This window comes from Scomber japonicus, chromosome 15 (assembly GCF_027409825.1).
Source record: "Scomber japonicus isolate fScoJap1 chromosome 15, fScoJap1.pri, whole genome shotgun sequence".
Lineage (NCBI taxonomy): Eukaryota > Metazoa > Chordata > Actinopteri > Scombriformes > Scombridae > Scomber > Scomber japonicus.
In genome coordinates, this window is record NC_070592.1 from 19,631,200 (window position 1) to 19,658,907 (window position 27,708).

At 40.8% G+C, this 27,708-nt stretch overlaps 1 protein-coding gene across 2 annotated transcripts; it reads left to right on the forward strand.

Annotated features, from left to right (window-relative positions):
- Nucleotides 1-7,326: 7,326 nt before the first annotated feature.
- On the forward strand, nt 7,327-27,397 carry igf2bp3 (insulin-like growth factor 2 mRNA binding protein 3). 2 transcript variants are annotated; one of them, XM_053334716.1, is made up of 16 exons: nt 7,327-7,950; nt 8,912-8,972; nt 14,623-14,671; nt 18,248-18,299; nt 18,572-18,635; nt 19,461-19,739; nt 19,893-20,027; nt 20,459-20,581; nt 20,725-20,860; nt 21,701-21,832; nt 22,029-22,116; nt 23,085-23,194; nt 23,287-23,361; nt 23,611-23,742; nt 23,893-24,006; nt 24,459-27,397. In XM_053334716.1, exons 1-16 carry the CDS (start codon nt 7,776-7,778, stop codon nt 24,558-24,560), a joined length of 1,827 nt encoding a protein of 608 aa, XP_053190691.1. In that variant the 5' UTR covers nt 7,327-7,775; the 3' UTR covers nt 24,561-27,397. The 2 variants fall into 2 exon arrangements, with proteins under 2 accessions (XP_053190691.1, XP_053190690.1); XM_053334715.1 differs by lacking the exon at nt 22,029-22,116 and having other exon boundaries at nt 23,072-23,194.
- Nucleotides 27,398-27,708: the final 311 nt, after the last annotated feature.

A 27,708-nucleotide genomic window follows, 5' to 3' on the forward strand; every position in this document is an offset into this window, starting at 1 on the left:
TTGGTTGATTATAACTTAATCTCAATGTCCTGTGGCAATAACTGAGCCTACTGGTAAGTAAAAGGTAAATCTGGCTATAATATGAAGTGCTACCATCAATCAGTGGTTGGGGTCTCTGCTCACATTTTGAATAACTTTTTTTTTTTTTTTTAATTGAGAAAGTTGTCCTTTGAGTTTCTCCACAGTTTTATCATGTATTGTTTTGGTTTTTTATTGTGAGACCAATAAAAGAGAATAGTTAGACTTGTACTTTGCTTTGTTATCAATAAGTTAATTTAAAAAAACAAAATTAAACTTAGGCACACTGACATGCAAAACTGAAAAGCGTTTAATAAAGGGGCTTAGCTCTTACATGTTTCCACTCAGTCTTCTTCAGGCCACTAAGCCATTTATTTAAAGGCTATAAGTTTTGCAAAGCAGTGTACCTTTTGGGTTTTTTTTTAAATATTTTTTTGTTGTAATGACAATCAAAGCAAAGGACAAGTCAAACCTCTTTGATCTCATGATGTGTCCTGGATCCAAAGAGCACCTGTTTTTTTGGGGGGTATAACCTGCATTTGTGAAGTAGCACTCTTCAGCCAACCCACGGGCATTTGCTCTGTTATGTTTTTTTTATTGTTGTTTCTTTGTATGGAAATACAAATATATATATGAAAACTCCAAAGTTTGTAATGTGGTTTTCTGACTTAATGTGCATGAAATTGAAGTTGAGCTTTAGTTGTCTAGGTGGGAGTTATAAAAGTTGTGTGGGTGAGGTGGGAAAACGAGCTAGGAGAATTTCACAGACAGACCAGCGCCAAGATGATGTGCATGATAAGCTCATGTTAATACAAATTGGAAAGTAGTTGATCTGGAGTCACACTTAAAAAAACACAATATATTCTCTAAAAGTTTCATTTTCTCTCATTCAAGCCACACCAGTGAAACATGAAAAAAGCTTTTATTGGGTGGTTAATACATACAATGTAAAGTTCACAAGTTAAAGAACATTCTATTACATTTCTCAATATACATATGAAGTTGCAACAAAAGAGCTTGTGCTTTGTTTAAAAATAAAAAGCACATTAAAATGACATGTACTATGTGTGTGTGACATACATCACCTCATCAATAAGATCACTACAGCATTTCCATTTTTGAAACAAATGTGCTTTACATTATGAAATGATGACAGAACAGAGCCAAGTTTGCTCTTCATACAGACACACTTTCCTGCATTCAAACAAAAGCTGGCAGATTGCATCTAGACAATATGATCAGTTTTTGTCCCTGATAGATGGAGGTTAAGATACTAGATTGATACAGCCCGAGAGCAAACAAGATCTTGAGACTGAGTGGCTAATCACAAAAGCAAACCTGAAGGAATGGAGGGCTCTTTATCTGTAGACCTTAGCCCCAATAATAAAGCACTTCATTCAAATGGGGTTAATAATCACTGCTGACATGTCATGGGGCCCCTCAGAGTTATGCGTTCATTCACACCGACTCAAAGATAATTCTTCAGGTTCCAAGGTAACCACTAGCAGGCAGGACAGGAGGGTCAAAGTATGAGGTCTTTCTCAATGATTATCCAACAGTCAAAGCCATATACTCTGATATCTATTGTGTGTGAACTCATTTTTAACTCTTCTTTTTTTTTTACATTGAGAAAACCTAAATTATTAGCATTCTTTTCTGTAGAGGTTTGGCTAATAAAACAATTAAACTATACAATTTTCCCCTTGATCCAATGTCTCTCACAACCACTTCTTAACAGTTTCATTCATAGAGAAAATGTGCGTAGATTGAACAAAATGTTGATAACACACTAGATTTTATGGCTAGATGTAAGGTTATGATACACATTTTATTCCTGCCCCCGACACAGGTGTCTCTGCAGGGGCCATTTACTCATAGGTTGACCAGTAGGGGACAGAATAGGTAAAAGATTTCATACTATTGGAGGAAACAATCTATATCTACTACTTAATGAAAAAGATGAGTAAAAATCAATGTTTCATCCTCGGGGCTAGACACATGGTGTGTATTCTCATTCTGCATACAATGAATTTATCTCTGTTAATCATCAACTTCATCATATAGTTTTACAAGAACATACATTAATGAATCAAACACACCAAAGGTAGATGAGATGCAACCTGTAGTCTTGACATGATGTATTAGTTAACAAAAAAAAACACTGTAAGGATACACACCTGATCTACTGGACAATGGCTGGAGGTTAATCAGCTACATGTTGTATTGTGTGTGTTTTGAGGAGAGCAGCAGCTGTGAGGGCTGTAGGCTAAACATGTGAGTTTTTCATGTCTAAGCGGTAAACACAAGATTACCATAGGGTATAATAAACATTAATAACTGTTTACTATTCAATCATGCTGATCAGTTAGAGTTCTTGATGATACAGTGGTACTACAGAGCCTTTTAAAATCATTTTACTTACAAATGTGTCTTAAATTCTTCATCTTACTCAGTTTCATTGATTTCTGAAAATAGCATTTGTTGAAGTTATTGCATTTATCTATTTGCATCTAATAGAAATGTGATGTTTGGTGTTTTTCCTCATATGATAATAATAATAATAATGATAATAATAAAGAAACAGTTCTTTACTAAGTCAGAAATGTATTTTAATTGTTGTTAAAGTGTTTGCTCATTTGTTCCAAAAAATAATAATTTCAGTATGACTTTCTATAACTGTTACATATAAACAAATGACAATCCACAGACAGCTGAAAAGTGAATTACTCTACAATAACATTTAAAATATTTGCTGGTACAAAAGTCATGTTAATTCAAAGATGAAATAATTTGAATTGCTTTAATTATTTACCAAAATCAACAAGTTGTTATTATCTCTAGCACTTTTACATAACATCAGTATTCATATGAGGAAAATAACAGTTTTATTTGTTTACAAGAATTTGCAGAAACTTTTTCCACCTGAGAGTGTCCATTCCAGATTCAATAAATACTACACTTGATTTAGCAGTAAACACAATCTAATGTAAAATTATAAGTGTGAAAGCTTGAGGCACAACAAATCCTGCTTCTCTCTTCTTTTAGAAAACAAGATATTGGAAGAAATGGATTGCTTTTGGGCTATTTAAATGGTAAATGTCTAAACACAAATCACAGTCACAAATCAATCAAGGTGCTGAAAACAACAGCAGTCAACAAACAGTAAACAACTAGAGCCAGGAAGAAAGTTCTACTACACTAAAGACAAAGCAACATGCTCAAACATGGACATGCAACATAACTGCTGTATGTGGCTAAAAAAGGCTGCAAATATTCATGTGACTATACGTGAAAACACCCACTTTCATCACACATTTGTACTGTATGAATGTGATGTTAATTTGAGCAAAATGCTAAATAACATTAAAGGTGCAGTCAACATAATGTAACAAAAAATAGAAAACTCAGCAGATGTTTATAACTAAATACTGCATTTTTGTTGAAATAGAGAAAAGTAAAAAGAAATTAGAATTTCCAACAAATTCTTTTACACACTGTACATCGTGTGAAATGCAGTGTGTGCATACAATCAAACTGCCTGCAATTAAACTAATATTGAATGAGAAATTACAGAAAGAGTTGTGAAAGAAAACATGACGGATTGCATGTGTGGCTGCTATTAATAGCTTTCCTGAGCTATTTCCAACCAAACAAAGGGCCAGTTATTCCTTTAAAAAATATAGCCACCTTTAAATAATCTTTTCTGCTGGTATTGATCTAGATTTAATCAACTTTTTCATAATAATTTGCAACATTTGAGTTTTTGGTAGAAAAACAGTGGAAGTGACGAGAAAATAAGAAAAAAACGACACTTTCGTTACATGCATTATTCTTTTAAAAATAAAAAAGAGGTTACCTTGAATATAGTTCATATTTTAACGTTTTGCCACTTTGCATTATATCATTATTTACTGTTAAAAATAAATGTTCCTTGGTATGTGTTTTGAGGGGACACAAACCGCCATTTTCTAATGAGATGAGGGGTGCCATCCCATAGGAGAATCTGTGGACTAAAAGCTTCCAATATTTGGTTTTGGTGCTTGCATCAAACCACTTGATGTAAATGCAAAACATATGTCTGGACCAACCAAAATAAATAAATAAAAAGACTTGCATTAGCACCAAATGGGACATTGTTTCCATCAGTTAATGTTGCTGTGAGGCTCCACATTCTCCTCAACATGGCGTTCACCAGTGTTCCCTGACTCTGTCCGAAGCGGTCAGTCAGTGGATTTACTCATTACACTACTCAAGTGGAAAGAAAACATTGTTATAGATTTGAATCGCCTTGCAGTAAATAAAAAAATAAAGCAAGCTCACCGGAAAACAGAATCCCTTGATTTCAGTGTAGCTTTAAGGGTTTTGTCAAAGAGCCTTGCGTTTGGCGACGCCTATATCTCTTAGTGAGGCCAACAGCTCAAAGTTGGGCTATAAGCTGCGTTTTACTTAAACAATCTACTTCCCTTCTCCCTTTGTCTTTCTCTAGAAATATCCAAGACTATCTTTAACCAGATCGATTTTGTCAGTTCTTTTTCCTACACTGACATTAGCCGCAGCAAATCTTCCCACATAGGATGCAGTCTAGTCTGAAACTTTATGTCAGTTTGCCCCTATGGAATTTGTCCATAGCGAGGAGTCCTGTGAAACTGGGGGCGGGGAGACTTTCTGTACATTCCTCAACGATACATTCACTTCTCCTGCAGAGCCTGCAGCCACACACTCACACACTCACACACACTCTCTCACACACACACAGGCAAGCTGCAGCCATGCATCAGTTCATTTAAACCGACAGAGCCGGCCGAGAACTCACATGACTGCTGTCTCTATACGTCCAGTCCACATTTCTGCCATCTATGTGGCACCATTCAACAGGCAGAGCACACTTAGGCTTACTTCCTCTGTGTGCTTTTCTTTCTTTTATTTGCAATGGAAATCATTAAAGCCAAATAAAATGGTTTATTAAAAAATTGTATGAACCTAACTAGGCCAACGGGAAGCGCTATGGTTTAATCAATTCCTCATATAGGTCCATACAGGAGGAGGAGAAGGATCTAACCACTGAGTTGAACTTAATAAGAAACTTTTCGGCACTTGAAACTTGAAACAAATTATAAAGTGATTAAAATGATATACGAAGTGTCTTTAAAGCGCCTTTTAAACCCTCTCTTTTATTCTCTATTTGCTTCAGTTATTTATAAGAGTTTCCCTCAAAATGTAAACACAACCTAAACTTCCTGAACAGATGATAACAGTCCTGAAAAGTGCCGCGATTTTCATCACAGGCTCGTGTTTCGTTCCATCTTGATGACTTATGACAAAGCCTAACAGAGGAAACATGGGCACAAATGCATAATTGGCGCGCTGATTCATATAGAATAGTCGAGCCGAGGAGCCAATGAATGAGCGCGTTGAGGCAGAGCCAGCAGAAGTAGTACGGAGCTGCTCTGAAGCCCTCTGATTGGACAGCCCTCTCGACCAATCAGAGCACTTTGTGTGTTTGTTCAGCAGCAGAGGAGTAAACCCACTGAGGCAGCAGCAGCCATGGCCCCAGTCTGAGCCAGTGGCTGAAGGGCCCACTAAACCAACACTCCCTTTGTAACCTGCTTTACATGAGCATGCACACCTAGGCCTTTTCATTAACAAACACTGCAGGGACACGATACTATCATTTCAGCTCAAACCATAGCTTTTTCTACTGGCAACTGCAGGGTTAGGGTAGAGGCAACACCCACATCAACTTCTTTTTTCCCCAACATATTTTTCTGCGTGAAATAGTCCAAATCTTGCAGTTTCCTACATGATGAGCAGATAGTATAGCCTATAGGTTGCAATAAAAAAAAATACAATTATAGGAAACTGAAGTTAAAGTTAATACTGTATAGTTTCGATTTATAGTTTATTGTAAAGATAATTAACTTACTTTTTAATTTAACATCATAACAATGCATCATAAGCAATCATAACTCATATAGGATAACTTATATTCAATAATTAGGCTACAAGAATGTGGCGTAATAATGCTCTTACGTTTGCCCACACTTATAACCTCCTATCTCAAATTATACTGTCACGTGTTGTGCATTGAGCACATATAAACACTAGACCCTCAGTCCGAAGCAGAATTTAATTCATAGAGTTAAATTCATAGATAGATAGATATTAAAGGACTTGTTTAAGGAATGCTGTTTGTATGTGTCACATTCCGTCTTTATAAGTGTACTGTCAGATTGGATACACTGAAGTGTGCGTTTGACCTTGTGTGTGAATTTTAATTTTGGGGAACCTTGGTGTTGCAAAAACTTGAACAAGTTCTGTGTTGGTATTGTATCAACAAGTATATATTCTATTACCCATTAGACCTTCCTCTGCAGAGTCACAATGTAATCAGTCGACCTTTCCTATGATTTGTAAATGATCTTTTTTGACAGTTGTGTAATATTTTAGACATGTATTCCACACGTGATTCAGTTGGGCTGTACATTACAGAGAACGCTTGGGGCACTTTGGCGTAGGGGGACCCCTCCCTCTTTCAGCAAATGCAGATCCATGCCGGTGGTATATAGCAGGGAGGATTCGCCATGTGCATTCGCTCCACATGGTCAAGGCTTCCTCGCTGTATCAAGCGGGCTGAAAGTTTCACCAAACGAGCAGCGTGGCAGCACCACAGACACCCCCCCAATATCATTTAGTGTGACCATGGGCCAGTCGGGCCTGCAGTTGGACTTTGAGTTGTGGATCAGGGAGGGGATGGCTCCAGTCTAGTTGGAGAAGATGGATGCCGTCATTTGGATAGTAATACGTGTCATTCCCACATTGCACGAGGGCCCAAGGAGCAGCATATTGGCCCTCCCTACTCTACTTTTCTTAAAATTTAATGTGTCCAGCATGCAATTTAGCAATATAATGCAACATCATTTATGAATGGCCCCACCCCCTTTTCCTCCTACTGTGTCATCAGTACAGCGCACTTAGCACAGCCGTGCGCACAAGCCCCCGCAATATCAGCGTCTCCCTGCTATGGGCGTGCGTGAGAGCACTGCCGTTTTACTATTCCTCATCTGACCAATGAGAATCGAGGCTTTGTAAAGAAAGGCACACGAATGTGATTCTAGTAAAGATACACTTGGTTCTCACGGAATCCCTTTACGCACATAGCTGGCCAGGTTTTTTCCCAACACCAATCCACTCTTCCCCTCCTTTTTTCTCCACTCCCCTCTGCTGTCCCCACCCCAGATTCCCGTGCAATTTTCCCCAATCCCAAACACTTAATTGAGCAATTGGGATTCCTCACGTGTGGGCTGATTTGTAGTTTGAACACGTGGCTCATTCAAAAAAAGCCGGAATAGCAGAGGATTTTTTTCTCCCCCTTCTTCTTCTTCTTATTCTAGGCTCTAGACTTAGAGGCGGGCGCCAGCCTTACCCTGTGTGACATTCTCTGTCTCTTTGCCAAGGGGTTTGGAGGAAGACACAAAGTAGTTTCTCCTCCTTTTCACCCAGCCAGCCATCGTTTGGAGACACGAGATTAATAATTGAGCATTTATTTATTGCGCGATAGAGGCAGAGGGGCGAGGGAGCGCAAACGCACTGTGAGGCTGCCAGTTTAAATCTATCTGTGGCTTGAACGACCGGGAAGCACGCCACAGCCACTCCGTAGTAGTAAAGGCGATTTAGGCTACTCCAAACACTGCACATCAGTGAGAGCAAATAACTATCTCTCCCTCAGCGTAAAGATTGTCCCTTTATCGGCGCAGAACATGAATAAGCTATACATTGGCAACGTGAGCGCAGAGGCGAGCGAGGAGGACTTCGAAACTATCTTTGAGCAGTGGAAGATTCCGCACAGTGGTCCATTTCTTGTCAAAACTGGCTATGCGTTTGTGGATTGCCCGGACGAAAAGGCTGCAATGAAGGCCATCGATGTTCTTTCAGGTGAGACATTTTGGGTAAAAAAGTGTTATTTGAAAAGACGCACGAACTGCTGCAATTGTGTGAAGATTGTCTTACTTCAGGGCCCCTATGAGAAATGCATGTAGTCCTGTAGGGTGGGGGTGTATCCAAGCATTTCTTTCTCTCACACAATCTTTACTTGGCCTTTTGACACTGTGGACTCAGAGAAAAGGCTGCCCGAGGTTTGTGTGAAATTCAGTTCTTGTAATTTCACTGAGTGTAGCTTGATAAAATGGTCGAGTAAACACAATCATGAGGATGAGAATACCAAGGCAGTATGCCGGTTGTGTGCCGTACAGGACGTATGCAGCGAGGCTGTGAACGCCGTGAAGTGAGCCTTATTGTAGCCTCTAACACACAGCCCACTTGGGCACGATAAGGGGTAGAGGTCGTAGTGTGTTGCTGCTTTTACCAGCCTCAATTTGAACTTATACTCGTATGCAGGTTTCAAAGTATAGGCCCTCTCCTGTGGCCACAACTCGCTACGTTGTGAAGCCATTTCGTCCATGCTGACACACCAGGTGGTTTAATTGTGTTGGTCAAATGTAGGCCAACTAACTGAGCCACACGACCATTATCTTTTGTGTATTATTCACTTCGTCTCATGTTTTTGTCTTTAAATTAAACTTAGGCCTGCTCATGGGGGACACGTAACAATTTAGCTGAACTCGTATAATTTTACGAATTGGTCCTGTGTCTGGCTCATCTGTGTCCTCGTGTTATTAGTGGCTCGGACACTTTCAGCAATTTGTGTTGCTAATATCACACTATGCTGAAAATATCCTGGACGCTGCCATAAGTCCATATGCCTGTTTAGATTTTAGTACACTCCATAAAATGAGTAGTAAACACTGGCCCTAATTGCATTTCCAAAAGCTAGAAGGGGAGGTCTGTTTTAGGAGGTCAAAAGATTAATGAAATTAAAAAATATTTTGTTTTCTAGGTAAAGTTGAACTTCATGGGAAAGTTCTCGAAGTGGAGCACTCTGTCCCTAAACGTCAAAGGTAGGTCGAGTTTTATTATATAGTGCTTGGTTCAACTCGTGGGAGCTCCTATTTTTTTTCTTCCTTTAGCCATTTTCTATTAGGAGCCTATTTTCCCCTCTAAGTTATATTTACTGGAAATGTGCGTTTATGTTGTTAAATTCAGTGGCGTAAGTATTTACATTTTGGTTAAATGAGTTGCCCTTTTTCCCTAAATGATCTGGGGTCAAATAAAAGGGGTGTATGGTGGCGTACACTCCCCTCCTCTTCGCCATGGTTGTGGAGTGCTCCTAAAAACCGTCATTTTGGTTTTAACCAGCTTGCATTGTCCCCCTCGCCCATCCACTATTATATTTTTTGCATTTGTACAGCACTTGATATTATTTGTACTCTAACCCCAGGGCGATTAGTGAAGCCTGGGTGTGCTGGCTTGAAATGTGTGCAGAGTGAGTGCAGGCTGGATTTGAGGCGTACAGGCCTTGTGGAGTCGTCCATTTGAGAAGGATCTGCCCGTCATTCTCCCTGCCTGCCCTGCGCTTCCGCCCTCCTCTGCACATTGTGCTGCTGTTGCATGAGATGGACTCCCAAACGCGAGTGGAATGGGAGGTTTGGGGCCCAAGTCACGGAAACCCCCCAGTTTCAGAGTTAGACCCTTGTAGCCACTGTCGTGTTTTAAATCACGATTATAGAAGTCTTACTATACATATTTTTGGAGGGGTCTACGTAATTTGTGTTGAGGACGTAAAATACTGGTGCTTTTTGGCATTGTGTGCGTAATTTTTGGTCTTGGTGCATTTCGGTCGTAATTAATCGTTTTCATGATTTTTAAATTAAATGGCAGCTGATTGGTAAATGCTGTTATGACATCTAAGTCATTACACGTAATATGCATTTCTGTGGGCCTAAAGTTTTGAGGTATGATCATTGTTTTTAAACCAAGTGGAAACAGGGAGGTCGAGGTGGAACACGTAGGCTTTTTAAAAAACTATTATACGTAGTTTGAGTTAATTTATAAAGTGCTTAGATGTGAATACGAAGCCAGCAGGGAATTTTTGACATCTTTACGTGAATTGTATTTTCCAACTGCACATCATACACGCTTAGTAGCTGGTAGGCGGTTGGAGTAAATGGTAGATTGGGCAAATAAACCAGGTGAGCTACGAGGGGAATTTTGCGTCAAATGTTCAGACCTGCTTCCAAATTTTTCCCTGATCACGAAAAAACTGGTGACGTTGCTCTTGCCTTTTTAGTGCAGTCTGCTGTGCTGGCTATGGTAGCAACAGAGTCGAGTTTCAGCCACACTTCAAAAAAGTAAAACGTGCCCTCCCTTTACAACATGGAACATAGCAGTAGTCAATGGGAACAGTATTCTGAGTATAGGCTATACACACACACATTCATACTGAGAGCGAGAGAGAGAGAGAGACACACACACACACACACACACACACACACACTTCCATACTAGGGCCCCCTCTTTGCATTCCAGCCTGCAAATATCAGCTGGGGGCTTGGCCAATCACCATGGCTTAACCTTTGAACTCATCAGGAAGGGGAAGTGCTGTAGCAGACAGGGATCAAGGTGGGATGGCTTCAGTTAGAGCTTCAAGAAGACAATAGTGCTGCGTAGAGTGACATGCTGGTGAGAGTGATGCTCCGTATTGTCCAAAAAACACCATGGGATATTATGATATGCATTTTCTATAAATGTGTCATGGTTGTGACCAAAAGGCTGCGTAAAATGATCTCTTCTGTATTAGCAAAACATCTGGTGCATTCTGTAATGATTCCTGAAAATATAGTCATTAATAGGTCAAAACATCTTGTCCACAGCTATTGTTTTCATTTCATAGGTATTAAACATATGAGCCATTGTGTAGTCATTTTAGATTTAACTTCTTCCCACTTTTGAAAATGTATTTGGTTTTACTTTTATTTTTTTTAATTTTCATTTTTTTTTAAATCTGGCATTTAAAGATGACACCCACTCGTCCTTGCCAATATCCTGTGTTTGTATTTTTATTCTCTGAAAGAATGTAAATTGTACAGAAAAATAAATCAAGCATTAATCAGAATCTTACAGGTGTCATATAGTTAACATAGCAATATTTGCTAAATGAATTGGAAATGATATTTTCACTTTTCAAAAAAAAAAGAAAAAGAAGCTGGGTCTTTTGCTTGTTAGTGTAACTGGGCTACACCTTCTTTTTTTTCTTCTACCAATTACTAAGAGCAGCTTTTTAAAATTTCACTTCAGATATTTAATTCCATCCTTAATTGTTGAGTTGCAACAGTGTCATTATTTTATGCACTCTCACTTAACTTCCTGGGTCAGATGTGCTCCTCGTGTTGGATAAATTTAGCAAAATTAAAATATAGCTTTCCTACCCCTACATGCATGTACCCGCTTAGTCACATGTACAGGAAGGGGAAAAAAAGATGGCTATAAGAGGGGTGGCCCCAAGTGTGTGTGTGTGTGTGCGTGCGTGCGTGCGTGTGTGAGAGAGAGAGAGGGAAACGGCCGTTAAACACACTTTGTTCACAGGTGTACAACTTAACACAGAGCTCTTTGCAATTGTTCTGACTAGTGTAAAATGTGAGCTCTTTTGCTTTTTTCTTATTTTAAACAGGTTTTTTATTTATTTAAAAAAAAAAAAAAAAAAAAAGTTAATTGAGGCAATAGTGTAGATCGTATCAGTGTTGGTTGTAGGAATGGCTCCTGGCTCTTATTACAAGAATTCTGGGTCATGGGGTCACTGTGGGGCCCCACCTGCAAAAACGGGGATTTGGAACGGAGACTTGGGGTGCCAGAGAATTATGAATGTGGCCCCTTGTTTTACCCAGACTACAGGCAAAGGCTCCTTAACTCTCCCTGCTCCTAGTCTCACATGAAAATGCCATTGTATTTTTACTTTTGCTTTAAATATGTATGTAAAATGTATTGTCAATGAGATGGCGGGGGTAAATAGTCTTTTACAGAAGTTGAGTCATTTCTAACTGTTGATATTCAGCTCATCGGAATTCTCTGAGGGAATTCCAAACCAATCTATCCAAACACAAGTGTTGAATGTAGCTTATTGGGTGCACAGTCTGCATGTAAGGCCTGTGAGAGGCTAGCGGAAACCAGACTGTGTGGAGTTCAGTCATTCAGAACCTCTGCATACTGAATAGTCAATGGCTGGATGAGCGTTGAGCACAGATCTCATATGTCCCACACCGTCCCTGTTAGTGTTGACGTTTGAGTGCCTCAGTTTGCTGGGATGGCAGAGAAACGCAGATGGATACAGGTGTGGTGCAGTCTCATGTTGCTTGACTTGTGGATTTTATTTTCATGGATGCATTTGTATGCTTGCGTACATGTTTACACCCACCCGTGTGTGTGTGTGTGTGTGTCTTTGGTGCAGGCCCAAAGGTCTTAGCGTGGTCGAGGATGGGGGTGAACGTGTAGAATGTAGGTCCATTTTAAAAGTAAATAAGGAGCCCAGCCTCTTCTTGGCCATCACATGACGAGCCAACCCCAGTCACTCCTGGCCCTCCCCTTCTTGCCTCCCCCTCCCACTTTTAACGCTGCTCTACATGTTCCTGTCAGTGGACTTGTTCGTGTCCATGGCAACAGGGCCCCACCCCCACAGGGCAGAGAGGGCCCTTGTTACCCTAGCCTGAAACAGGGGCTAGTCCCCACACCACACCCCACTTGCACCCCCCCCCCCCAACCCCCAACCCCACCCCCCCTTCCCAAATCAAAGGCAGGGACAAGGGAATGTATACCACCCCAACCCCCACCTCCACTCCATACTCTGGCTGACTTCTTCTGTGTGGAGCTATAGGTTAATCCGACTGGAAGTGCTCGGTGCATTCGCACATTTCGCATGGCGTTCCCACCGCAATGCAGAGCATACAGAATGTGTGGGGAGAGGGGGGACGGATCAGCCAGGAATGGCACAGTGGGCCGGAAAGGGCTGGAATTCCTCTTGGAAGTTATTTGGGAATTTTCTTTACAATTTGCCCATTTAGAATTAAGTAGTTTCTAAATGTCTCAAATTTTAATATGTTGTTGAACTGTTCTCTTGATGACGGTTGTATTGACTAAGCTAAGGACTCTCTGCTGTGGCCCTTGTTGCACATGTGCACTGTTTTACTGCGTAGATGTGCCTGTGTGTATTTTTTAAATTACTCAGGTTTTTTTTTTTTTTTGTCAAATGAGCTTTTGAGGTAAATTTGAGTACATGACGTAAAGAGTGAGTTTATGAATGCTGCATGTTGTAAGGCGTTATCTTCTACAAAACAAGCATCAGCAGTGGAACAGTTTCTAGAAGTGGATGAGCTACATTTAGACGTCATTTAACAGCCCAGTGAAGCTTGCGGAAAAGAACAAGAGATGTGTGTAATGTAATGCTTTTTAAGTTTTTACACAGAAGACAGAAAATGGTGTCTACACAGTCTAACCTAAATGAGCTACATAGGCTGCGTGTGTGTGGCAGGTATGTGCAGAGCATGTGTAAGTCTTGTTGAGGTCAGGGTTTGTGATTCCACATAGTGTGTGTGCGTCTGCGTGTGTGCGCGACAACTCCCAGCCATATGTACATTATGTTCATTTAGGCCTATGTGTGTCAACAGGAGGTGGACTTTGGAGTGGCATGTACTTTTCTCACATTTTTATACAACGTCCACATGCAGGCAAACACTTGTGAAACTCTGACTCATTCATCCACAAGTTCCATTGTCTGCGTGACCTCCACACATAACCCGCATACTCTTGCTGCTGTTCTCCCAATGTAACTAAATTGGGGCCATTCATTCTTAAAGGATGAATTGGGGATTTCTGCCCTGGTTGTTTGTAGTGTCGGGGCACAGCAGCGCCATTGTTAATTGGTAGTCTCCACTTGCCTCTGCTGGATGCACACTCTTTATGAACAAGCATGCAATTTCAATTCTTCCTATTTAGTGTGACGTGCTGAGTGGAGATTCCCCCTCACCCCTTTCCCCCCTTCCTGACACAACAGCTGGATGCTCCTGTATGAGTGTCTATTTTGGTTGAGAAGTGTGGGCTTGAGCCCCACAGTGGTTGAAACCTCATGATGCAATGCTACAGGGAATATGCTTGCCTCAAACAGTTTGAAGACAAGACATTTGGATAGCGTATCATAGCCGCCTTCATCATAGCCTTCCTTTCCTCTAATACTCTTTCCTGCCGCTCCACTGTCCTGCTTCTCTCCCCTGTTTCCTTCCTTGCTCTGTGTGACTCTGACACAATTGGTGGTTTGAGAGAAAGGGCGTGGTGCGTTTTTAGCTTAATTTTAATTTTGAGCACCCTCAACTCAATTTAAACCACCCAGTAGTGATTTTTAAATCACCCCTTCACCTGCTTTTCCTCCATCACTTCCTCCCACATTTTACTCAGTGCACCTGCTGGGTTGGAAATGGAATAAGTGCAGAAATCATATCTGCAGCTTCTCCACCTTGGTCTAGCTAGATGATAGAGGGAATGTAAAAAAAAAGAAGCCTTTTACATCATTTGTATCATTGTTCCATAGGTGTTATTGATTACTAACTGTCTTGTCTTCTCCCCTCCTCCTTCCCATCTCTTCCATCTACCTTCATCTATTTCTTCTTTTCTCTCCTTCCTCCTTCATCCATCCCCCACCCTCTTCTTCCCTTGTTCTTTCTCCAGGAGCTGTAAGCTGCAGATCAGGAACATCCCGCCTCACATGCAGTGGGAGGTGAGTGCTAACAGGCTGCTAACTGCTTCCAGGGCGGGGCACCATGGGGCAGCCCAACTGGGCTCTCATTTAGTGGCCTTTGGAGTCACCTTGCCACCCTTTGGGTTTCAATTGAACACGCGCTTGATTCGTTTGAACAAAGCTGCAGCTCAACCCAGTTAAACATACCAACCAATGATTGCAGCTGTGATTGGAACAGAAATCATTGCTAATGCCACTGGAAATTTGATAATTACGATTGTAAGATATATATCCAATAGAACTTGGGAGGGCTAGAATAGGATGTCGGGTTTATGTAAGGAAGAATTTTAAAAGGATTACCTTACATGAGAGTAGGATCTTAAGGTGGTTTGGCCGGCTCATGCAGAGGAAGAAACTTCAAGTATTGATATTAGTTGCATTACATTCCTACATGTGTTGGCTACCTACACTGCATGATGTTAAAGCATTTTGAGAAAGCTTACTGTTGATTGGAAATTATTCTTTCGCTACACTGGATCTGACGTGCTTAAATGGGAAATGTGACTTAATTGTGTGATGGTGTCTTTCGACACTGATCACATGTGCCTATTTGAAAGTGAAAGCCTTTTCTCACCATGTGTTTTCTTGCCAAAAAACCTTGGATATTAAATTAAAAAATAGTGTATTGTCTGAGGGGTTGTGAAACGTTCATGCAGCCAGTGTTGACCTGGCCAACCCAAGTGTGCAAGTCTTTATGTGGCTTATGGGACTTTTTTTTAAATTTATTTATTTTTTAGAAAGTGTTGCAGTTTTATGTGTTTCATGCATCTGCAAATGACGTGTCTTTTGACGTGTGTTATCTTGACCATAAAGAGGATATGTGAAATAAAATCTGCACCTGTGTAATCCATTACATGGACCCTGAACATTTATGAAGTTTGTCAGAGAGGTGTCAATTCAACTGTATCAAAATATACGGATGTAGTTTTTTTTTTTTTTTTGTATGTGTGAATGCAATATAACGTATTTCAATTATTATTTTGTAACTAAAGAATGTACAGAAATAACACTATTCATAAATGCCACACACAGCCTCAAATAACTATAAATGTGTACACTGCTGACACTACATGAAAAAACAGCAGTATACTCTACTAATGTATTGGTTTCAAGGTTACTTTGTTGAATCACATTAAATGGTACAAATATTGATTTTATGTCTATGTTGTGACCCATACCATATTCACATAGCAGCTTAGAACAAGCTCCCACATGACAAAAAAAAAATCATGACCTGCTGTTAATCCTCTACAAAAGTTTCTAAACACATGTATTCCAGTACAGATAACTGCTTGAATTATTTGACATGATCTTGGATTGAAGTAAGCTTGTGGTATTTTAGGCAAACATACATCCTTGAATTTTCTTTGACAAATTCAGCAGAACCATGTTTGAATTGATCATGCAAAACTGTCCTCAGCTGTACAAGTAGTAGTTCCTTGAATGTTCTTAAAGGTTTCTTCAGCAGATTATTTAAACTGAGTTTTAAGCAGTAAAACTCATGCTCAAGGTCAGTGTTAAATTTAAAATTTAGTCCACTTGCTTTGTGGATGCCATTTCCATAAAGGGTTAATGTCATGTAAAGATGAGTATGAATACAAACTATAACATAACATGGTGAGCTAGAACATGGTCAGATTTCAAGGCCACTGCCTGATTAGTGAGAAACGAGTGTAAGCATTGAGCAATAGTGTGCGTGTGTGTGTGTGTGTGTGTCCGTACATTGCACGTCTTTCTTTCTCTGCATGTGATAAGCGTTTAGTTTTAAAACTCTGGTATTCAGTATCAGCTACACATTATACTTTGACATAGTAATCTACTGGGTTCACGTACATTCTCTGGACACAGATCTACCATAAAACTTAAAAATGTTCAAATTGCATTGAAGCTTTTTTTCCCCCAGGAATCATTTGAAAGTCAGGATCTCACTGTTAACTTCCATTTGGAATGTCGTGCCAGTAACACAGCTATACGTGACTTTTTTTTCTCTCTCCTCCTCCCCTTGTTCCCCTCCAAAGAGGTTAAGCTGTGATAGCGTGTGCTTGTAGTGTTCAATTTAATTTTCTGCTCCATAAAGAGTAAGGAAGCATAATGAGAATTTCCTTAATGAATTGCACAATTGTTCAGTAGTATTCTAAAATGTTAGATTGTAATGTTGATGCATAGATTTTAGGTTTCAGCCTTATTCACTCTGTGTGATCAAATGGCTACGGATAGGCTCAGTGTTTTGTAATGGTGGGCTCGCTTTGCCTACGCATGTTCCTCAAACTGCAGCTCCAGATCCACCCATGTTACTAGTATGTAGCGAGCGAGCTGTTTGCTTTCTCAAAAGGTGACATGGACGTTTCTCCTCCTCAGAGAGGGGGAGGGGTTAAAATAATGGAGGAAAAGAATAGGCTGATCTTTTTTGATGCAAAGGCCTTGTGTGTGTGTGTGTGTGTGTGTGTGTGTGTGTATATATCTATCAGGTAGATAAGACAATGGGTCATGGTGTGTATAGCCTTACAGCTAGCGAATGGTGGTGGAGAGTAGTGGCGTGTTCACAAGCTGTAGTGGGTGGGTGGGCCTGGACTATTTCCCCTTCCCTTCCATGTGCGCCGATTCACAGAATATGTAGCATGAACTCGCACCCCTCCCCCAGCCACTGCTTCCTGCTGGAATGTACCCCACCCTTTCCTGAATGGCCTGGATTCCCATTGGCCAGAGTCTGCAGATGGACAGGCGGAGCAGCCAGCCAGCAGCTAGCAACTCTTGGGTTCAGGGAACTCATATCAGTGCTGGAGCAGCCAATGATTCTGAGTGGAGATGGCAGGGAGGCGGGAGGTTGCTTGGTTGGTGGGTTGGTGGAGTGGGGGGGCAGGGACACAGTCTTGTTGGCTAAAAAGTGGGGTTGAGCTCTTGGGGGTGTGGCCATGGGTTTGACTGAGCATGGTCGAAGGTCTTAGCTTAGAAACCTCGCTCCCCCTCTCACTCGCAATTGATCACATCTAATGAATTAAAATCCTGTGGTCTCCAGATTTGGGCTGATGGCCAGCTTGATATGGCATTCATTTGGATGCATTTTGAAATAAAGCAACTCACTTTTCTTCTTGCTAGTTGCCTTTGTTCATGTATGCTGACAATATTTTTTTGTGTGGAGGGGGGCATAAAGTCAACCATAGCTTTATAGATCTGTTTTTTAAATGGTAACCAATTTTGTTTTATTTAAATAAATGCATGTTACAAGCATCCTAATTTTATCATTTTAAATTGTATGTGTATTATTCATTATGAATAACTAAAAACAAAGTATTTGTAAAATGTTTATTAAAAAAATAGCCTAACACCTGGTGCACCGTACAAGAGCACCAAGAGGCGAGTCATAATTTGAGGTACACAGGCTTTTATAAGAAGGCAGCAAATTTAACCACGTAACTCAACGTTGAACTCTGGGGTTCAGAATTAATGGGCTGTGTCCTGGCACTGAGCTGAGCTGGTTTCCATGGATGAGCTTCTGGTCAAAGCCTTCTAAAGTCTCTAAGTAATCATGGCTTTTTCTTTTATTCTTTTTCTCAGGTTTTGGATGGTATGCTTGCTCAGTATGGTGCTGTAGAGAGCTGTGAACAAGGTAAATACAGACTCCTGTTTAAGCTTTTGTGTCACAAGTCTGCACCACCTTATCTAAACACACACCTTTTTTTTCTTTTTTTTTATTGCATTAAAAATTTGTATTCTGTTTTATAACTGTACAAACTTGTGGTGGTTAATTTTTAAAATAGAAAATGCATTATTTTAGAAGGTTATATAATTAAAATTAGTATATAAAAGTACCCCATGGTGGTAAATTGTGACCCTGTCATTGGATGCGTCTGAATGACTCTGCTGTGTGTTCTCCCACAGTAAACACTGACACAGAGACTGCAGTAGTCAATGTTCGATATGCAGCCAAGGACCAGGCCAGGCTGTGAGTACACGCACACACACCATGTTCACGTCATTAACCTCCAACTCATCTTTCTTGATATCCTGACATGGATCCGTTGATGATTTTCACTTTACGTAGAATCCTGTGCAGGAAATTACGTCAACTTCCTCTGTGTGTAGTGTTCATGCAGCGTACCTGATTTCCTTCTTCCAGAAACCAGTCTACTTTAATTTGACATGCAATGATGACAGGGAGGAGGGGGGAGTGTGTGTATGTGTGTGTGTGTGTGTGTGTGTGCATGTGCATGTGTTTTGGTGAGGGAGGGGGTTAAATTAGCCATCTGGTGCCCCCTGGTGTACATGAATCATACTACAGTGTTGCTCTTGGCACGAGTGGTTGTGGAAGTCTCGAGGCGCAATTGTTTCAGTAAAAAAATGAATTCTTGGGGCAAAAAAGACAGATGTGGTAAATTTGAATACTCTTATTGTTAGAGTGAATTTCTTGTAACACCATCATGAAGTAATATTGTGTCTTTAAGTTTGTTGGTCTTTTTAGGAGCTCTTCGCTCCTTGTTTCTCCCTTATATCCGTCACTTGAGATAATGGCACAATTTGGCTCAAAGCCTCTTGATTTTGTTTTCATGTCCCCTGTTCTTGAATTCTCTCTTTGACAAAGAGACCGAAAGGGAATCAAACTTAAACCTTTTTTATGCTAAGTATCTGAACAGAAATTTGTTTGGCAAGAAAGCCTGTCTTTTCACTCCACCAAGGCTGTCTTAAAAGCCTTTTGTTTTTATTAAATCATGCCCACTCAGTGGCAATCAAAAGTTCTGCCCAGAGACTGACGTCTTTTTATGCTCTGTAGGGCAATGGAGAAGCTGAATGGGTCAATGATGGAGAACTATGCCTTGAAAGTATCCTATATCCCAGATGAGACGGCTGCACCAGAGGGTCCCTCACCGGGGGGTAGAAGAGGCTTTAACGCCCGTGGACCCCCTCGTTCTGGCTCTCCAGGTCTGGGTGCCCGGCCTAAAGTACAGTCAGACATCCCGCTACGCGTGCTGGTTCCCACACAGTTTGTAGGTGCAATCATCGGCAAGGAGGGTGCCACTATCCGCAACATCACCAAACAGACCCACTCAAAGTACGTACTCTGAGGTCAGGAATTGTGCTGAACGTTGTCGTGTGAGTTGTGTGCTTTCCTTTGCTGGACTGTTGACTTCCAGCATTAAAATGTACTCATTTTATAATCCTCTTCTCTCTTTTTTTTTTTTTTTTTTTTTTTTTTTCACCCCAGGATTGACATCCATAGGAAAGAAAATGCAGGTGCTGCAGAGAAGCCCATCACAATTCACTCTACACCTGAAGGCTGTTCGAATGCCTGCAGAACAATCATGGAAATCATGCAGAAGGAAGCCGTTGACACAAAATTGTGAGTCTGAATGATAAAATATGGTCTTAATTCTAAAGTTTTACTTTTTTTTGTGTGTATACAATAGTGAAATAGTCATTGAGTTAAATACAATTTTGGTCAATTGGATTTAAATTATTTCCACTTTCTTAAAAATGCTGTTTTCATCCTGTCTGCATGAGGGTGATGTACGCATGTTGTATGCTTTGTTTTCAACTGTTAAAGGTTTATGGTTTTAGCCACACCTGTGTAAAAAAAAAAAAAAACTTGAACGATTTCATTCATTACCCAGGGAAATGAGCTTTGACAGCTTGTACATAGAATATAGAAGAGTTTATACTACAAGATGTTTGTAGTTTACAGCATGCAGACAGATCTAGGTAGAAGTCACATCTCAGTGTTTAGTAAATATGAAGGATTGCTTAACTTAACATGCTGTCTCTATTGTGCAGTACTGAGGAGATCCCACTGAAAATCCTTGCACACAACAACTTTGTGGGAAGATTAATTGGAAAGGAAGGACGCAACCTAAAGAAAATCGAGCAGGACACGGGGACCAAGATCACAATCTCACCGTAAGATTGCTTGACCCAAAATTGGCTGATATCTACTTGTATTGACACCACTGCAAGTCCTTAGCATAACGTTGCAGTAGCTGCTGTGGTATCACTATTTAAATTGTCAGAGTTCTTGCTCATTTGCCCCTTGTTCTATCCAGTCTCCAGGACCTGACCCTGTACAACCCAGAGCGGACCATCACAATAAAGGGCGCCATTGAGGCGTGTGCAAGAGCAGAAGAGGAGGTGATGAAGAAGATCAGGGAATCGTATGAGAGCGACATGGCTGCTATGAATGTAAGTGTTCATTACACCAAGAGCTGAAATGGGTTCACCAGGAAATGTGGAGTCTAACTTCACTTAGTTTTAATGGTTAATATTCTTAAGCATGTGGTGGTAAAAACTACACATTTTCTTTGACTAACTGACTCAAAAGTGACAGAAGATTTCCTAAAGGTGAGTAAGTTTACAAACACACAAACCAAATTATGTAAAAAGGAAGCAAATCAGGTAATGGGTTTACATGCACAAGCGATCTGAAAACACCACCAACATTGAGTGTTTTATCAGAAATACACTTATAAACAGATTCTAATAAATGGAAAAATGTTCAATATGTGTATGTATAAAATTTCAGATACTGGGGAATGACTAAAAGATTTTCTTCCCTCTTACAAACCTCACAGGTAGAATCAAGCTAAAGTGATCTTATATTTCAGTTCTACCTGAAGTTGTTATTCGTTACATAAGTTTGATACCAATTTTCTGGGGAGTTTACTTCCCCAAAATGGTCACTGTGGGGTTTTTTCAGAGCATGTTGTAAGCCAGTTACTGCTTTGCAAAAGTTTATTTTCTTCTTTAAAGGTTGGTTAATTATACTGTGTAATGTGAAGCTGTAAAGAGATGACAACTTTTATGATGTGTTCTACTCACTTTTTGAGCTGTAGTGATAAGTCTTGTGTAGTTGGAATTGTATACTTAAATCTTAACATGTGGAGATGAAATGGGTACACACCCCCCACTAAGGTCCATAATTCTAAACATCTATGTAAATGTTATTCTGGATAAGAAGTGTTGATGCACATCTGTAACATACTGTGTATGTTGTGTTGATGGAAATGTTCTCATTCTGTCTAGCTCCAGTCCAACCTGATTCCAGGTTTGAACCTGAATGCTCTGGGTTTGTTCCCCAGTGGAACACCAGGCATGGGTCCCTCCATGTCCAGTGTCCCACCTCCTGGAGCCCACGCTGGATGCTCATCATTTGGAGTAAGTATCAGCCTCCTTGTCACATACTGTACAGTAGCTTGCCCCTTTACGTTACCATTACAGACCAAGAACTGGTTGTTTTTCATTTTAAACTGGCTTCAACTCTTGGGTCATCTAGTGAAAACTAACTTATTTATTTTTAAAATCAGATATTTAGTCTTTAGCAACTCAGTTTCATGTTTCTTTTTCCCTTTAGTGCAGTCCTTATGGGGGTGAGGGGCCATTTTGGGCTTCTATGCTGTCGGCGAGCAGCCAGCCCCTTGCTGTAAGTCACCCGTCCCAAAGTGCTTTGCACGGCTTGTGGCGGCTCGCAGCAGGAAGAGTTGGCAGGGTTTGCTACATCGAAGTTCTCCAGCTGCCCTTTGTTCTCTGACCTTTAGGCAGGCCCTAATCTGTGTGCAATTTTTAATCAGGGGGATAGTGGAGACATAAATCCTGGAGGGCAACAGCAGCTTGGCTACCAGTTGTATTTTAGTTGAGTTGCGCCACGTTTCACGGTGTTATTTCTAACAAATATGAGGCATTTCCACTTGTTTAGGAAGTTGAATGTTTTCCAAACAGAGGAAAACATTCTCAGAACTAAAATCCTTTCTCCAGATTTTGAGGCTGCCAAAGCAAGTTGTTGGTGTGCCCTCAGCTGACACATTGACTGGAATATTGGGCTCAATCCTAAATCAACAGCGGTACTTGTTGTTCCTCTTTGACGATGCAACCACCTTTTTCAGAGCTTGTGTCAATCACTCACTCAAACACAAGTGATGTGCTCTAACATGACTAGCACAACTCTTTTGCATAATGTAAAAAAAAGTCTCTTTTTAATATATAAATATAAGATTTATAATAAGATTTAAGTACTAAACTGTTGCATGTGGCAAACTGAGATTGTGGCTTTTTTTTAGAAAAAATATTTTTGATATCAATTTTTCACACTGGTATTTGAGCAGTGTAAAATAAACTAAAAATGTATTGGCGTTGGCAAGACATAGACCGAGTGACGTAACACAGTTCCCCCTGGACATCTGCGATTGTATCATTGCATTACAGATATGCCACTTCTGGTCATCTGATGATTTCAAATGGAGGGCATGAGCTCCAATGTAGCTTAGAGAATTTAACAGCTTTGCTAGATTTAATGGTCTGCATTTGCGCATTGGTGGCTGGAGTTGAGCAAGCAGTCTTCAGTTACGGTTTCTGTGATCTGCCTCCTCGTCACAGTAGTACTAATGTGCTTATACCCAGCAGGGACACCCAGAGTCGGAAACGGTTCACCTGTTCATCCCTGCGCTCGCAGTGGGAGCCATCATTGGAAAACAGGGTCAGCACATCAAACAGCTGTCACACTTTGCTGGAGCCTCAATCAAGGTGAGTGACGGACAGTAAAGTTCTGAATCTCAGTGATAATGTGTCAGTGTCAGGTTGCTGTTTGTTAATGCTGGCTGCCTGCCCTTCTTCAGATTGCCCCAGCGGAAGGGATGGATGCCAAACAGAGGATGGTCATTATTGTTGGACCACCAGAGGCTCAGTTTAAGGTGTTGTACCTTCACACGAAACACTGTTTGATAGAAATAAAAGAATGGAGCCATATGGCGACAACTGTTAGCTGCATGTTTATTTTGCAGTCGGCGTGTTCTCATTTCCTTAACTGTTTTAACTGTTGGCATCTTGTTGGCTCTTTACAACCAGAAGTAAAACGTTTTTCTTAAGCTGCACTTTTAAAACATTTTTCCCTAGGAAAAAAAAAAAAAAAGTAATTGGTATTCTAACGTGTTCGGCTGCAGGCTCAGTGTCGCATTTTTGGCAAGCTGAAGGAAGAGAATTTCTTTGGACCCAAAGAGGAGGTGAAGCTGGAGGCTCACATCAAGGTTCCCTCCTTTGCTGCTGGACGGGTCATCGGGAAGGGTGGAAAAACGGTAAATAAGGAGATTGATTGATCAGTGCTTGAAATTTGGAAAGCTATGTTGGTACGATCATTAAGTGTGTTCCAACAAATACAAAATGAAGCTGTTTTATCTCATCCAATTTCTTATTCTTTTTCATCTTTATCTCAATTGCGGCTGCAGGTAAACGAGCTGCAGAACCTGACCTGCGCAGAAGTGGTGGTGCCCAGGGACCAGACGCCTGACGAGAACGATCAGGTCATAGTAAAGATCAGCGGACACTTCTTTGCATGCCAGGTGGGTGTTGTGAAGAAAACCGGCATGTGCAGTATCTCAGGAAGTCAAAAGCGGGATCTTATTTCCCAAAAGGCACATGATTAATACGTCAAATGAATGTTTTTGCATTAAGATACTTGTGGGCAAACACAGCTCTGAGTGTCTGCCTTTAATCACAGCCGTACAATCTCTAAGTCATTTTTAATCAGGACCAAGTAAGGTTTACCTGGGTGCAGTCTATGCAGATTGAGTCATATCCCAAATGATCTTATGAAAATCCAACTATTTAAATATTGGCCATTTTAATTTAATTCAAGAAAGTCTTGCAGCTGCAGTACATGCTGACAAAAGCATGGGCTGAGGATGAGGAATCACTTGGAATCACAGGGATGACACTGAATCCCTTCTTAAGACTTGTAACTTTATGTCATGATCTGATTTTAAAATGCCCCTTTTCTCCCCATGTTGTCCAGCTGGCCCAGAGGAAGATTCAGGAGATCCTGGCCCAGGTGAGGAGGCAACAACAGCCTAAGCCCACATCTGGAGCCCAACCTCCACTGCCCCGCAGGAAGTAAGAGACCCAGCGGACCTGGAGGAATGGTGACTGAATCTGCCAGAAGACTAGACAGTTGGACAGATGCAGCAGAGTCCAGGGGGAGAAGAAGACAAGGGGTTGTAATGCTCATCTCAGGGGTCAAAGGTTATCAGAACCCAACCAAACATCCACCCCTCCTTGTCTTACTTGAGCTTTCAAGTGTGGCCAAGAGACTCTGCGCCTCTAAACCCCCACCCACCTCACCTCTCTGCGTCTGTGTGAGAATGTACTTTGGAGGGCTCCCGACATCACCTGCCCTCACATGTGCGCACCCCTCGACCGCTCTCCTCCTCCCCCCACGGGTGTGTTCAAAAAATTTTTTTTTCCTCTTTTTACACTAGAAACACAAAGAAGAAATAAGGATCCCCCTCCTATCACCTCTTTGGTGTGGTACTTCAAACCTGACAAGATGTTTTCAGTTGACTTCAGATTTAGTTGACACTTTTTTTTTTCTTTTTCTTTTTTTTTTCAGTGTTCAATTGGTTGAAGCTTTCTCATGAGTTTTCTGTGGAAAGGAAAAGGCATTGCTATCAAGGTCCTGGTCAGACCAACAGAGAGGTTTATTTGGGGGGAGGGTTGGCTCAGGTTGGTTGGGCCATGTTTAGGGGAAAGATTCTTGTTTCAGGACAGGACCCCTGAAAGGGTGGATTATATTGGGCGTCCTGCCCTTGTAATGATAGTGGCATTTTATAAATTCGGATGCATTTTATAGATAGACCTATATACATAGATGAATATATATTTAGAGGTGAGGGCAGCGCCACGACTGACACTTAGGGAAATGGTGCCGAACTGCTGCTGCCCAGGAAAACCAATTTAATATGCATTTTACTTAACTACCTCAGGATCTAGTACCTCAGAAGAGAAAAGAAAATGATTATATATATATATGAAAAAATGTTCCTTTCTTTTTTATTTTGCTTTTGTGGTATTTTGTATACTTTATAAAGCTGATAGTCTTTGAACATTTTTATTTTTTTAAGAAAATTTAAAATTTGGTCAGCTGCCAACTGACCTTCCTTCAACTCTGGTGCTTTAGGTGGCATTGTACATGTGTATGTGTGACTTAAGATGACCCTGTACATAAAGTCTATTTGTACATAGTGGCCCGGAGCAAGAGTTGGCGCCCCCTCAGCTGGCGGCTGACAGGAGTATCCAGAGAAAATCGCCTCAGTTTTTCCCCTGAGGGTCCACCATCTTCTGAAAAAAAGTACAAAACAACTAAGACATGCAAATGATGCCAACCGTACATAATTGCAGCAATGCCATTTAGTTTTGGGATTGACATTGTTATTGGTAATGGTACTTTAATTTGTCAAAAAAATTTCCTTTTTCGCCTTCCTAGGAGGGCTGTGGTCGGGGCAGTGCAAGGTGGACTGTAATGGTCCTCTGTGTAGCTGCTCTAGAGTTAGCAGAGCGTCTGTTTGTTGTCTGTTCTGTTCCCAGGCCATCTGCCACCACCTTGACAATAGTGTCTTAGCAAGGTCCAAGCCCGACTAGGTTTATTTTCATAGAGCAAGCTTTGTCAGTTCGGAGTGGCCCTTGTAGCCAGGCCATCAAGTCAATGTTAACGTTGTTCACTGCATGGTGAGGGTAGGGGGAGTCGCACTGATAGATGCTTTTTTTTTTTTTTTTTTTGCTATAGCAAAATGATTTAAACTAAAAGACATTCTCTGTAACTCACAAATGTAACTTGATGTTTCAATTTGTTGTTCATACAGGGAAAATAAGCTCGAAAGGCACACAAAATACTGAATGAACCCTGACTGTGGGTAAGAAAAGAGGAAAGAAATCCAAAACTTAAATATACAATTTATTTCATTTGTCTCATCATGCCGAATGTAAATATGTTGATTGTGGTAAAAGTGCTTGAGTGTATCCATGCTTCCACAGTAGAACGCCGTCTACCTCAGCTGAGGGGGTGGGGGGTTGTTGTGGCACTAGGCACCCCACCCTGCCCCCACTGAGCGCCAGCGCGCACTGATACCTCAGTCCCACGAACACTTCTTTCTACATGGGCGCGCCATCCTAACACCGCGCTTTAACTGAGGGGCACAAGTGATACTTAAAATTATCCCTGACACCTCCCAATTCCCTGCTTTCTTCCTGCCAAACCACCCTCCCCATCCCTTCCCCTCCTCTGCAGTTTGTTTTGATCTACCTCTTTAGACATGTATTTGAAGTAGAGGCATTCTTCTATTTGTTAGGATTTAGCGCCCCCCCCCCTCCTTACGCCTCCCCATGCTTCCCCAGATATGAATGAAAACTTAAAATAAAATCATTTACTCTTTAGAATTGAGAGAATAATCGAAAGTGATCAAAATATTTTCTTTTGCCAGTGTTTATATATACTCTTTTTGGCTTAATTGAAATCCTCAAACGATGGTTATTTCTTTCTGCTTTCTATTTTTGGTGGTGTGGCTTACATGTATTTGAACTCTTGCTTGGGTTTTTGTGAAAAAGGTCAAATCACGTGTTTGATTTAGCATTCAATAGTTTAAAATGAGAAAATACAGTTTTTTTTTTCTTAAAAAAAGGGCCTGCCTTTTTTGTTTGATTTGTAAGACTACAAAATAGATACAAGTCCTGTCTTTTTTTACCTTTTGTCTTTCACAAATGCTACACACTTGCTGATTTGGTAGCTATTTTCTTCTGTTAGCATTTCTTGGCTGTGTAACGTGGAACATCCTCTTGGTATGGGACAGATTTGAGGGACTGGGTCTCTGACTTTTTTTGGAAAAGTGATCTAACTTCAGCATGATATTCCCTCCTCCCCCTCTCTGCAACCATGCTTGTGCCCCTTCACCTCCCCCCTCACACAGCTCCACTTGTCAAATGCCTCTGAATTAAAAAAAAATAAATAAAATTGTTTTGTCTGTCCTTCCCCCCCCTACCCACCTTTTCCACAGATGCATTGAGGATTTTTTTTTGTGCTAATTGTTGTGTGTGTTCATACAGACAACCAAATCTATATGACTTATGAGTCTCATAACAGGATTTTATTTGAAAAAAAAACCTCTTTAAAGCAAATAATATAACTGGGCACCCTAAATTCTTAATTGAGCATCATTTCACTACACTTTGTAGAAATGACAGTTGTGATAATTGCTGTCCCTTACGTTGTGGGC

Coding starts and splice junctions, on each gene's coding strand:
- igf2bp3 (XM_053334716.1), top strand. CDS start 7,776: ATGAATAAGCTATACATTGGCAACGTGAGCGCAGAGGCGAGCGAGGAG. Junction 7,951..8,911: donor GGCCATCGATGTTCTTTCAG/GTGAGACATTTT, acceptor TTTGTTTTCTAG/GTAAAGTTGAACTTCATGGG. Junction 14,672..18,247: donor CGCCTCACATGCAGTGGGAG/GTGAGTGCTAAC, acceptor TCTTTTTCTCAG/GTTTTGGATGGTATGCTTGC.